Consider the following 14,718-nt stretch of genomic DNA (forward strand, 5'->3'; position numbering starts at 1 on the left):
TTGAGTTCACATTCATTCCATGTTTTCTTGGAATAGTAACATTTTGGATGGTATCATTTTCATATGGTTGTGTTGGTTTTGCGACATTCATTAAACAATGCCTTAAGATAACATTTCTTCACAAATAGATTAACTGAGAGAAATACCAAATTAATAAAATATGAACTAAATTATACCCTTTTGGTTTTTTTTTGGGGGGGGGATACATGTTCTTAAAAATAAAAATGAATAATTATTTGTTTTGTATCAACATTGTATGGACGACTATTTAATAATAGTAAATTGCCTGTGTGTATCTCATCATACAAACTAAGTAAGTTTTGATCCAATTAAACAAATCCTTGTGATTTGTTTCATTAATTTGCAAATAATACAGCTCAGCATCTTCAGATCCCTTAAGTTATAGATAATCTAGCTTGTAATGAACAGTATCATAAACAAACCAAACGATAATGAAGTGATTATTTCTTTTAAACATTCAATAAAGCTTGACTTTATCACATGCATTAGTATGCACAAGCGATTCAATTTCAATAGCTACATCTAAATGATATGATAAGATGTGTAAAGTTGTTTACAACAGCAAAGACTTGTTTTGTGTTACGTGTACTGCATTCTCCTGGTGGGTAGCAGGGTTGGTGTAAGGGTTGGTGTAAGGGTTGGTATTCATATGGTTATTAACTGTATAAATCATCATCTCCATTGTCATCAGCATATAGTCTTGGGTCATTTCCCGATCCAGAGCCTGGTCCTGGAGCTTGACCTCCACTTGGTCCCTGTTCCTCAGGAAAGCTGACAAATACAAGCCAAGTATTATTATTATTAGTATTATTATTCATTTGGCATACACACAAGACACTCTACAATGCAGAGCAAGACAATAATCTGAATGACACAGGAACGTATAATAGAGCCAGGGCCCAATTTCATAAAGCTGCATGAAATTTTTGCCTTGATAAAAACAGGATAAGCAGTTGAATACCAGTAACAAGTAATATGCAACAAATGGAAATGTGGTTGGTAATCTTATTTTTATCAAGGAAGATATTTCATACTAAGCAAATTTTCGTGCTTAGCAGCTCTATGAAATTGGGCCCAGAACAGCCATCAACACAGTGACATGCCAGGAAATAAAACAGTTAACCTAACAACGGTGGCCTGGAGGCCTTTGTTAAAAACACATAGAGAGAAGTTGAAAGAAAAAGGGGAATAATTATTATTTAAAAATTGCACAAGGAAACATGGATACGTCACAGCGCAAAGTTTAAAATTTCAGAGCGTCATTTTGCGACGCATCGCACAAAGTTTAGAATGTAATTTTTGCATGTATAGGGAGCGTGATGCATTGACATTCACAATACGCACTGTGTAATAAAAACAGAGGAAGTATAGGATATAAACAGAGGAAGCAGTATGTTTTTATCCCCCTAGTAGTTCGATCATCTGATTGGTGGATTAGTGCGTACTGGAAGATAAGGAGCAATATAGGCACAAAGAGACGATAAAAATATACATTTAGACTTACACAAAATATACCAGCATCAAATTCTTAGACATAACAAACTCATCTAAATATTACTTAATTGAAAGTCTATTTTAAAGCGTTCAGAAAGAACAGCTAAATATCTTTTTCTTCTTTTTCATTTAACTGGAAGAATATTAATAGATTTGATTAATCTTGCCCATCCTTTTCATTACAATGTGAAACGGAATGCTTTAAAACTAAATCAGATTCAGCTACAGTTATTCTTCTAATATTTAGCAGGTCTGTGAGCGGGTCATGAACAAAAAAGCGGAAAATTGTTGTCCGGATTTTGGGCCAAAATTACGAACGTAATAAAAGGCTTTAATTAAAAACTGAAGCGTAGACAACACATTCACAGAAACAGTAGGACACAATTCTTACATGTAACACTGTGTTGTCATCCTCATTTTCAATATATTTTTGTAGCATTCCTTTAGAAATAAATCCACAAGCGCGATGAGTCCTCGTCGTCGACTGCCATATTATGCATTACTTGTCGCAAAAAATATATACCATATTATGCATTACTTGTCGCAAAAAAAATACACTGTACACACAACGTACGTACGGACGTCGCATGGGGGAAAACTATGTGTGCCTAATCTTGTCTCAAGGTGTTGGCTTTTTAGTAAAGCGCCCTCTGTTGGTGCAATTGAATAATGACATTGAAGTACATGTAAAATAGACATTGCGCTGAACGAAAAATTAACAACAACGGCTCCAATGAAAGACGACGACGGAGCATTTTACTGGGTCTAGCCCCCGACTCATTATGTCAAAATCAAATCAAATCACAATTAAAGTGCTTCCCGATTCCAGGTACGTGCTGCTTGACGATCTATTTCGGATGTAAAAAAAGAAGATAAAAATGGAATGGGAAAAAAGCGGAGCTCACAAGAAAAATAAGGAACGAAAAAAAAGCGGAACCCACGAAAAATGCGGACTGGGAAAATTAAAAAGAGCGGAAATCCGCTTTAAAGTGGAGATTTCACAGGCCTGATTTATGGACTCTTAGCAAGCTTGGCTCGGAAGAATAATTTCCATTATCTTCACACCCCTCCCCCATTCTCAAGAGAAAAAAGTGTGAAGCCTGGTTCATACTTCCTGCGAATCAGAAACAAATTTTGACGTAACAGGGTTTTTCTCCCAGCGAATGTTCACAGAAGTTGAGCACAAGGCAACTGTTCCGAATTATTTGTTGCACATTTGTGACATAAAAGTTTGTATCGCATTCGCAGGAAGTATGAACTAAGCTTTAGACTTACTTCAAGAGATGACAAGAACTTTGGACAAATAATTGACCCCCCAAAAATGAATAATTACTGGAGTACCATTTGACTTTTGAACTTACCTGAAGCTACCACCAAACCCTCTACTCTGCTGCAATGTCTGTGCAAACATTTCATATTTGCGAATGTCATTGTCACTGACGGATCGCCTGGCAAACCTCATAGCTTCCACAAAGTGTGCTTTGGTAATCTCTGGAACTGCATCATCTTCGTCCGTCTCCTGAAACACATTAAATAGATATAAACAGTAATAAGAGACCAGTGTAGTTAAAAACGATCCAATAGGCTAAAGTAGTAGACCCAGCCAATTTTCTACCTTCCGCCCAGGTAGTAGTCAAAAAGTAGGACAGTTCTTTTCAGACCTGAGAAGTCTCCTGAAAAATCTAGTTCAACATGATGTGTGATTTTTAAAAGAAAACTAAACTGTGTGATACGGCTTTACCAATGAATGTTTTTGTTATAGGTTAACACTCCAAGCTTTCCCTCCAACTTCTGTTGCTATTTTTTTAATACACTGAAATAACCCTCCCCAGGGTTATGGGATCTGTTCCAAGTTTCGAAAAAGAAAAAAAAACCCAAAAAACCCGAACAATACAAAATAAAAATTTACCATGTCCAGGTCAGGGTTTTCGGCAAGCTCTCTCTGTTTACGGATGTCAATCTCAATACTTTGACGGATAGCTAGTTTACAGGCACGCTGACATATCTCAGTCAGATCAGCACCGCTGAAGCCATGGGTTACTTTAGCCAAATAAATCAAATCAACATCCTGGCAAGAAACAAAATAAGAAACTACTTAAAGGCAGTGGACACTATTGGGAATTACTTAAAATAATTATCATCATAAAACCTTTCTTGATTACGAGTAATGGGGAGAGGTTGATGGTATAAAACATTGTGAGAAACAGCTCCCTCTGAAGTGACGTAGTTTTTGAGAAAGAAGTAATTTTCCACGAATTTGATTTCAAGACCTCAAGTTTAGAATTTGAGGTCTTGAAATCAAGCATCAGAAAGCACAAAACTTCGTGTGACAAGGGTGTTTTTTCCTTTCATTATTATCTCACCAACTCGACGAACGATTGAGCTCAAATATTCACAGGTTTGTTATTTTATGCATATGTTGAGATACACGAACTGTGAAGGCTAGTCTTCGACAATAACCAATTGTGTCCACTGTCTTTAATTTGCCCAAGGAGAGCAGTGATTATTGTTAGGCCTGGGCGAATTATTCGAATATCTGGTTAATGGCGAATAGGTTTTCCTATCCATAACCGCGAATGCCTTTTTTTTCTTAACCGGATATCCGCATAGGGCGCGAATAGCTATTTATAAGCCGGATAGTTCTGTAATTACAACCAAGTAACCGGATATTCTTTAATATCCGAATATCCGCGGACGTCGGGCGACAACTGATAGGAATATTTTGTCTGAATCCTTATGAAACTTCTATTAAGACAACATAAAACAGCATAAATTAGGTATTTAACTATGCTCACCTCCGTGAAGAGTTAAAACAATGCATTTCTGACGTAATTTGTTCAAAGATTACGAAAGTTTTCCTTCACGTAGAGTCAATCACGATCAAAAGAAACAGCAAATCGCCATCTTTAAATTAGATCCGGTTATTTTTATGAATGAACTGAGTGACACTGTCTAAAACTAATATCAATCCACCCATAAGATCTCATTCACAAATGAACAGCGCCCTCTAGCGGCAAAACAAAAATATTTTAATTTTTTTTTTTAAGCTGTTTTGTAAAAAAAAAATTCAAATTTCTCAACTGAGTTTTAAATTTGTTGGGTATTCAAAGCAAATTGCCCAATGTGGCATAAATAAAAAAAATTATTTGGATTACACCATGTTCAGATAGCATTTTATGACTTAAAGGTGCAAAAATGAAATAAATAATAAAAAATCATGTGATGACGTCATCATGACGTCATTTCACATTTCACAAGAACTTGTCAATATCCAACAACCTACCAAGTTTCAACATGATCGCATAATTACTTAGGGAGTAATATTAGTTCAAAAAGTGCACCTTTAAGGCTGCGTCACGTGACCCCCGATGACGTCATTGATCTGAAACTTCACACATATGATGGCTGCCTGACAGTTAACGTGTGTGTAAAATTTGAAGCGATTATAAAAAACTTCACCACACACATCTTCAAAAAGTCCATTTTGACGAGTTTTCAACCTACCGCTAGAGGGCGCTGTTGCATTTTGTGACGTCATTAGTATTTTTTTTGAACTGCCCACTCTTGACAGGCACTAACATCGTTAAAAGCAACTTCATATCTTTTGCCAATTTTGAATTAGAGGGCCACTTCCAGTTTCGACCGGAAGTAGAGGTCATGTGAGTTCACGCACTTGAAACAAAATGAAGACCTAATTTTCTCCTCCCCAATCCCGCAAACAGAAACCTACGGTCTCTTGTGGCTGATTTATTATAAATTTTCAAACATTTAACATAATACACCTTTAAGATGACGTCATGTGACCGGTGATGACGTCATCATGACATCCTTGCTTTAGGATCATCATTGCACCATAACCTTCAATCCCTGAAAGTTTCATTGCAATTGCTCCTTGGGAACTATGCAAAAAATTGCGAGTACTGAATCAGACAAAAAAAAAAAAAAAAAAAAAAAAAAAAAAAAACTAGACATGATTGCATTTGTGCACAAATGCAGAGCTGTTTCGTTAAGAAAATTTTCAATTTTTGTCCACTTAATTTGAAATTCTCTTTGCATAAAAGTAGTTATGACCAATCCAGCCTATTAAAAAAAATAATTTGGATTATACCATGTTCGGATAGCATTTTATGATTTAAAGGTGCAAAAATGGAAAAAATCATAAAAAATCATTTGATGACGTCATCATGACGTCATTTCACATTTTTAAAGAACTTGTCAATATCCAACAACTTACCAAGTTTCAACATGATCGCATAATCACTTAGGGAGTTATATTAGTTCAAAAAGTGCACCTTTAAGGCCGCGTCACGTGACCCCCAATGACGTCATTGATCTGAAACTTCACACATATGATGGCTGCCTGACAGTTAACGTGTGTGTAAAATTTGAAGTGATTACAAAAAACTTCACCACACACATCTTCAAAAAGTCCATTTTGACGAGTTTTCAACCTGCCGCTAGAGGGCGCTGTTGCAATTTGTGACGTCATCAATATTTTTTTTGAACTGCCCACCCTTGCTAGACACTTACGTCCTTGGAAAGCAACTTCATAACTTTTACCACTTTTGAGTTACAGGGCACTTCCGTTTTTTGCCCGTTTCAACCGGAAGTAGAGGTCACGTGAGGTCACGCACACGAAACAAAATGAAGACCTAATTTATCCCTACCACATCCCGCAAACAGAAACCTACGGTCTCGTTTGGCTGATTTGATATAGATTTTCAAACATTTAACATAAAACACCTTTAAGATGACGTCACGTGACCGCTGATGACGTCATCATGACATCCTTGCTTTAGGATCATTATTGCACCATAACCTTCAATCCCTGAAAGTTTCATTGCAATTGCTCTTTGGGAACTATGCAAAAAATTGCGAGTACTGAATCAGACAAATAAAAAAAAAAAAAATAATAATAATAAAAAAAACTTTAACAAAAACAAGAGCTGTTTCGCTGCGCTTCGCTACGAAACAGCTAAAAAAACAACTGGACATAATTGCATTTGTGCACAAATGCAGAGGCTGTTTCGTTAAGAAAATTTTAAATTTTGTTCCACTTAATTTGAAATTTATTCATTTTTTTTACAGCAGTTATGACTAATCCAGGCTATTTAAAAAAATAATTTGAATTATACCATGTTCAGATAGCAATTTATGTGTTAAAGGTGCAAAAATAGAAAAAATCATAAAAAATCGTGTGATGACGTTATCATGACGTCATTTCACAATTCACGAAAGCTTGCCAATATCTAACAACCTACTAAGTTTCAACATGATCGCATAGTTACTTAGGGAGTTATATTAGTTCAAAAAGTGCACCTTTAAGGCCGCTTCACGTGACCCCCGATGACGTCATTGATCTGAAACTTCACACATATGATGGCTGCCTGACAGTTAACGTGTGTGTAAAATTTGAAGTGATTACAAAAAACTTCACCACACACATCTTCAAAAAGTCCATTTTGACGAGTTTTCAACCTGCCGCTAGAAGGCGCTGTTGCAATTTGTGACGTCATCAATAATTTTTTTGAACTGCCCACCCTTGCTAGACACTTAGCTGTTTCGCTGCGCTTCGCTACGAAACAGCTAATAATAAAAAAAAATTTAACAAAAACAAGAGCTGTTTCGCTGCGCTTCGCTGCGCTTCGCTACGAAACAGCTAAAAAAATAATTAAAAAAACTTTAACAAAAACAAGAGCTGTTTCGCTGCGCTTCGCTACGAAACAGCTAAAAACTTTAACAATAACAAGAGCTGTTTCAGCGAAACAGCTAAAAATGGGGAAAAAACCCCAAACATCAATGTATTCACTGCTTCAAAACAATGACTTCAGACGTGAAAGATGAAAACTAAATGCTTCACCAATTTCTCAAAAACTGTATAATTTCAGACAAAAATATTTCAAGAGAAATGTTCAATCACTACAATCTGTGTACCATGTAAGTAGTGTGTAAATCTGTGAAGTGCACACCATAAAGTAAGGAAAAAAGCTACCAACAGTTGAAGCAAAGATTAGTTCAAAATCAATAGGAAATTCTGAAATGTTCTGATGTTGTCCCTAAATGTCTCCCTTTTCAAAATATATCAAAGATTATGCAATCTTGCACTGTTAAAGTCACTGGACACCTTTTGTAAATGTCAAAGACCAGTATTCTGGTTAACAAGGAACTGTTGCTTTCTCAGAATATATATACTACCAACAGCTCTCCATTGCTCATTACCAAGTATGTTTTTATGATAACAATTATTTGAGTAATTACCAACGGTGTCCAGTGCCTTTAACATCCGACATCTTTTGTTAATGTGTAATGTCAGCTATATAATCAGTCTAACACCGTCGCATTGTTTTCTGTCTGCAGGGTAAGGAAGCCAGGGCAGACACAGTGGGGAGTTCTGCCCTGGGGCAAGTCTGCACATTCATCACTAATTCCACATTATCTTTGTAATGCAGTGTTGCACAGGACACGTTTGGTAATTGTCAAAGACTAGTATTCTCACTGAGTGTATCCCAACATATGCATAAAATAACAAATCTGTGAAAATTAAGACTCAATTGGTCTAAAGAGAATAATGAAAGAAAAAACACCCTTATTGCAGAAATTTGTGTGCTTTCATAATAAAAGGCTTAAGGCCTAAAGCAAAATAATCTCTTTTTCAAAAGCTACATGTACTTTACTTCAGAGGGAGCCGTTTCCCTCAATGTGTTATACTACCAACTGCTCTCAATTGCTCAATTGGATTCGATTTTACAAAGCAGTAAGATTCATCTTAAGATGAGTTGTCAATATCACCATAGTAATTTACATTGTGATTTCATACTTAGCTTAGATATTAGGATTGATACACAATAGAACATATTGAATATGTCACTGTTTAATTATCTGCCCTACAATATGGCGTCTGTGGGCATGTGTGTGCCTGCATGTGCCGTAGAAATCAAACCGGGAATGCTGCATGCTTAATTGATGTACGCGTTTGTACGCGAATACAGTTTGCACCCCAAGATGGTGACTTTCATAGCAAAAAAAAAGCCTGTCTATTCAAAGCTATCAGAGTGATATAAGACCGTATCCAATAACCACTTGTTATATGAACGTTCGTGAAACAAATAATTTTTAAGTCCAACTTTGATGCCCACAATAACCCCTTTGTTGATATAAAAATGGCCAGGCCACGTACATCAATGAAGCACACAGCACTCCTGGTTTGATTTCTTTGGCACACACACACGCTCACTGACTCCATGTTGTACAGTGTTGTAGGGCAGGTATTTGAATGGTATGTCATGTTCGATAGGATTTATACACATATAGGTGGGAGAAATTGTACCTTGGATACAGGTGACTTCCTGAGGTTAGCTTTAAGGATTGAAACGCGAGACAGCTCATCAGGAAGAGGAATATAGATCAGTTGATCCAATCGACCCGGACGTAATATGGCTGGGTCTATAATGTCCGGCCTAAATACAAATGAAAAAAAAAACATTTTCAATCACGAAAGTTACTGTTTGTTGTTTTGCATATATTTATTCAATAATGGTAATTACACCTGTATCTTTTCCTTTGGAAAACAAAGCTTGTAATTTTAGCATCAGCCAGTAAATTCATAAAGGACAAGTCTGCCAGTCTTTCTCCCCCACCCCCCCCCCCCCCAAAATGTGAAACAAATAATTTAAATGTTCAAATGTTGGCTTTGAGTCTGATAACTATTTCTCAAGTTAATCACCCATAAGACAATGAGATTTATCGTCATTAATGCTTGGGAAACTTTTGATGGGGCATGAAGGCCCTGACCAGGGGCAACAGAGGCCACGTCCTTTTATATGAATGTTCATGAAACAAATAATTTTTAAGTTCAACTTTGATGCCCACAGGCAAAATTTCACCTTTTGTGAAGAATGTTTAATTCCTATTCTGTGTACCTTGGATTAATTTCGAAGCTGAAATTCAAAATGCAATTCGGTCAGTGGACCGCATTAAAAAAAAAATGTTTTTAAATAAACCATAAACCATTAAAGACAATGGACACTTTTGGTAATTGTCAAAGACCAGTCTTCTCACTTGGTGTATCTCAACATGCATAAAATAACAAACTTGTGAAAATTTCACCTCAATCGGTCATCGAAGTTGCGAGATAATAATGAAAGAAAAACACCTTTGTCACACGGAGTTGTGTGCTTTCTGATGCATGATTTTGAGACCTCAAGTTCTAAATCTGAAGTCTCAAAATCAAATTTGTGGAAAATTACTTCTTTCTCTAAAACTACTCCACTTTAGAGGGAGCCGTTTCTCACAATGTTTTATACTACCAACCTCTCCCCATTACTTGTTACCAAGTGAGGCTTTATGCTAATAGCTATTTCGAGTAATTACCAAGTGTCCACTGCCATATGCCTGATCAAAGGCACGGTCACACAGGCCTCGATAACGAGAACGAGAACGAAAACGAGTATGTTAACAATGCACGCCCTTGATTGGTTTAATGATCGTGGGCGTATTCTACGTGGAGCAATTCAACCAATAGAAATGCGTTATATTTGCGCCGTGATCCTCATCGTCATTGTTGCAGTGTGACTCGGCCTTAAGTATTTGGAATGATCATAGAGCAGGAAAAGGTACCTGTTGGTTGCACCAATGATGAAGACATTCTTCTTAGCTCCCATACCATCCATTTCTGTCAAGACTTGATTGATAACACGGTCAGAGGCACCACCAGCATCACCGGTATTACCACCACGGGATTTGGCTATGGAATCCAACTCATCAAAAAACAACACACATGGGGCAGCTTGCCTGGCCTGTAAACAAACACACAAAGCAATTTAGTTCGACAAGAAAAAATGTGATGGGCTCTGTGAAAATGAGTCACAAGTGGGAAAATCAACTTATTGGGTTTTATAAAAAGCTGAAAAGAGCATACAACAAGCCTAATTTTGACATACCTTACACACTTGTGTGATGTTTGGTTCAATAGTTATGACCTTTTTGAAAATCTGAAAATAACCCATACTGGGAAAACAACCTGTTTAATGAAAACGTCACCTATTGGTGTCTAACATGTCTAAGGGATGAACAAACAGTACATGTTTTTTTTCCTTGGGTTGAAACAGTTTTCTTAAAGATAATCAACTCCTAAAGTTTAGTATAATTGTCAAAACTTATCAGCAAGTTAAAGCATTTTCTTTGAAATATGGACCATTTTGTGAGTCTGAAATTCGGACCCTGACATTTTCATTAGTGCAAGCTATTTTGTTTAATCATACATTTGAGGTTGTTAAATGGTCCATATTTCAAAGAAGCACCCTTAACTTATCAGACAAAAACATAAACATTACCTTCAATTTTATAGACCATGTGAACCTTGTTTACAATAAGTGTGACCTTGTACCTTCTTTTACTATTCTGGCAGGCACAATACTGCACAGGTCATTTGGGAAAATTGACATTTTGTGTCATAATTTCCACATAAATCCAAGAATTATGAAAGTAAAAGCTGGACAATTTTGAGATATGCACCCTTTTATCGTTTTAAAAACTGATAAGAATTAGACAGTGCAATCTCCATAAAATATAAGGTTTTATGATTTCTCCCATTAGGCTGTGTACAAATTTTGCCTGTAGGAAGATCAGGCTCTGTGGCTCTTTTGTAAACATGTGATGTCACAGGTCACATCATCTATATTCTCACCCGTAACTTATGGCTGTAACTACAATAAACTGTTCAACGTTGTTTGTAAAAAAACATCCAGAAAACAAACGATTACTGACCTTGTCAAAAACATCTCTGACATTTGCTTCTGATTCTCCAAACCACATAGTGAGAAGCTCTGGTCCTTTGATTGAGATGAAGTTGGCCTGGCATTCATTTGCAATAGCCTTGGCTAAGAGAGTTTTACCTACAAATACAATCAAACTTAATATGGATTATTTGTGGGTTTCATAAACAAAAACAGAGCTGAATAATCAATTGGACACTTGTAAGATCTTTTGCAACATTAAAGGCACTGGACACCTTTGGTAATTGTCAAAGACCAGTATTTTCACTTGGTGTATCTCAACCATCAAATTGAGAAGTGTACGATGACACGGTGACGTAATGTAGGTTGACTACTCAATTAAGCTGTCCCAGACCAAAGATGGTGTATCAATTGTATTAACGAGAAATTAAGTATGGGAATGGAACCTCTCGTTTAATGATATTAACATAGGCCTCTTTTCAGAAAAGCCGAGACTTCACAACTTCATAGAGATACCACATGAAATTTATACCACATGCAATTTGAGGTTAAATGTCCCTTTACCACAAAGTGGCCTCTCAAAGTGCTCACTCTTTTTATTTCTACAAGGTTCGTAGAACTATGTTCGAAATACGAGACCCATTTATTTACATAGAACATATATTTGAACAAGGTACTGTTGCTTTCTCGGAATGTTATTCCTCGTACCAAGTAATTTTTATGTTAACAATTATTATTGTTAATGTGTAATGTCACAACTAAATAACAGTTAAGCTATATAATCTGTCTAACATCGTCACATTGTTTTCTGTCTGCAGGGTAAGGAAGCCAGGGCAGACACAGTGGGGAGTTCTGCCCTGGGGCAAGTCTGCACATTCATCACTAATTCCACATTATCTTTGTAATACAGTGTTGCACAGGACACGTTTGGTAATTGTCAAAGACTAGTATTCTCACTGAGTGTATCCCTACATATTCATAAAATAACAAAGCTGTGAAAATTTTGACTCAATTGGTCGTCAAAGTTGTTAGAGAATAATGGAAGAAAAAACACCCTTGTCGCACCAGTTGTGTGCTTTCAATTCCGGACTCCAGCTGAGGTCTCAAATTCAATTCAAACATTTTAATGAGAAATAACTTCTTTCTCAAAAACTATGTTACTTCAGAGGGAGCCGTTTCTCACATTGTTTTATACTATCAACAGCTCCACATTACTTGTTACCAAGTAAGTTTTTATACTAACAATTATTTTGAGTAGTTACCAATAGTGTCCAGCGCCTTTAAGGCAGGAATGCAAACATAATTCCAACCATAATGCTAAGTAATTATACAAAGTATCACAAATGTCCATCCCCCATCCTCCTTAATTGTTGGACTCAATTTCAAGTTAATCTGTTGTTAGAGGTTTGTGAGACACCTTCTAGTCTCTAGAGGCTAAGGTTCTCTTTCTGCTGATCTTACACACGTCACCAATCAAAAAGAAAACTTTCTCAGGATAAGGAAAACCTTGCATCAAATGGAGCTCAAGTCAACTTTCTAATTAATTACTTTACTTTGAAAGTTCCAAATGAATAAACAGTTAAAAGACAATTTCAACATTATACTCTATTAGTAGAAACAGGGCCTAACTTCATGGCTCTGGTTACCGTAAGAAAATAATTGGCGCTTACGGAAGCAAGGAATTCCGTGCTTCATCAAACGTATTTAATGAGTTAGCAGGGAATTCTGGCTTGTGCGCATGCGTACTCTTATTACTAGGCATTCTACGCTTACACAGTATGCACATAAGCGGAGAAAGGTGATGGTAAGCGCAAAATTTGGTAATCAGAGCCATGAAATTGGGCCTGTTAGTGCGATTTACTCAGGAAACCTGATAGTAACTATTGGAGGGTTACAAGAATGTTAACTTGATGAATGATAGCATACCGCATCCTGGAGGTCCGTAGAAGAGTACTCCACGGCTTGGTGTCATTCCAAACTTGAGGAATTTATCTGGATGTTCCACAGGGTACTGTACTAACTCCTGCAACTCCCTCTTCACACTCTCCAGACCACCGATGTCGGTCCAGTTTACTGTTGGTACCTCCACCACAGTCTCACGCAATGCACTTGGACTACTCTTACCAAGGGCAAACTGTAATCAAATAATTGAAATCAAATGTTAAAATACATCCCCTGAAAATGCAGCTCTGAAGGTTACTTATATACAGTGTTGTAGCTACACCAATTTTAGTGGTGGGCCCTCAATCCAATTGAGTCCATCAAGGGGTAGGGTGAGTGGTTAAACACCATTATTAAATTTTAGATATAGGGCCATCAGTGCAATCTGGGGGAAATCTGTGCTGGGCACACAGTATATTTTGCTCAGAGTGTGGGTGAAATTTGTTAGTTCAAGGATGGCCCGCCGGGCAACACCCACCGTGGCTTATTTAAATGTCCAATCTGTTCATTTTCCAGCCAACCACACCAAAAGTCAAATTAGCCAAAGCTTTTTGTGGACTACCAAGAGTACGCACCAATATTAGGACAAGCAGGCTGAGATTAGCAGGTCACTGCCTCGGACATAGTAAGCTGCCAGTGAGCCGGCTGGTGCTATGGGCCAATACTCTCAAGGACACTGTTCCTGTAGCAGACCACAAACCACCTATTTGTACACCTTGTCCTGGGACTCTGGCCTGCGATGGAAGACCAACGTGTTTGGGGGGCCATCATTTGATGCTCCGCATTGACTGTATTAATGAGTTTTGTCTATACAACGATAACATTTAAAATACAAGACCTCTCAGAAAGTACACCATGGTCCAAATATATATAAATGCACTCACTCTGAAGTCATTCATATTAACAGCTAGAGAATCCATGACCTCTGCATCTATTGTCTCTTCTTCAAGGTCAATCAAATCCATCTTGTTACGAATCTGTTGCAGTGCAGCTTCTGAGCACAAGGCAGCCAGGTCAGAGCCAACATGTCCATGAGTCTCATTAGCAATCTGAAATATTAACATCATTCAAGTATCACTCAAAGCTGATTGAAAATCAAATATGTTTCCAAAAGGAGGGGAAACAATTTCTGTCACATTATAATAATACAATAATTATATATTTATTCCGCATACATATCTGTCAACAAAGACACCCAAGACGCACAAAGAGAATTGTTAATAATATACAGCACTTACAAAGCGTACAGTTTCTGAAAAAATGCCATTCAAGGGTGCTAGTAGGCAATGTCAAAGGTCCAGGGTTTAAAATGCCTGTTTCCCTTCAAATGTTAATGACTCACTGAGGTGCTGTAGTTTTTGAGAAATGAGTAAAACAATGTCATGAAAATACGTTTGTAAATGATCTAATTTTCGTGTTATGAGACGAAAATTATTTTCATGACATTGTTTTACTCATTTCCCCAAAACTACAGCACCTCAGCACGTAATATTTTCAGGGAAGCTTTCTACTATCATTATCTTCAAAC

General features: G+C 37.0%; 1 protein-coding gene across 1 annotated transcript in view; it reads right to left on the bottom strand.

Moving 5' to 3' along the window:
* Window positions 1-639: 639 nt before the first annotated feature.
* The window catches only part of LOC117297408 (transitional endoplasmic reticulum ATPase), a 28,616-nt gene continuing 14,537 nt past the window's right edge, over window positions 640-14,718 (bottom strand). The window contains exons 10-17 of the mRNA XM_033780429.1: window positions 14,075-14,239; window positions 13,176-13,383; window positions 11,281-11,408; window positions 10,132-10,310; window positions 8,843-8,972; window positions 3,425-3,583; window positions 2,877-3,034; window positions 640-792 (exon numbers count right to left, since the gene is read on the bottom strand). Coding sequence (XP_033636320.1) covers window positions 678-792; window positions 2,877-3,034; window positions 3,425-3,583; window positions 8,843-8,972; window positions 10,132-10,310; window positions 11,281-11,408; window positions 13,176-13,383; window positions 14,075-14,239 — 1,242 coding nt within the window. The 3' untranslated portion in view covers window positions 640-677. The remainder of the gene's footprint in view (window positions 793-2,876; window positions 3,035-3,424; window positions 3,584-8,842; window positions 8,973-10,131; window positions 10,311-11,280; window positions 11,409-13,175; window positions 13,384-14,074; window positions 14,240-14,718) is intronic.

Source organism: Asterias rubens, chromosome 12 (assembly GCF_902459465.1).
Source record: "Asterias rubens chromosome 12, eAstRub1.3, whole genome shotgun sequence".
NCBI classification, from domain to species: Eukaryota; Metazoa; Echinodermata; class Asteroidea; order Forcipulatida; family Asteriidae; genus Asterias; species Asterias rubens.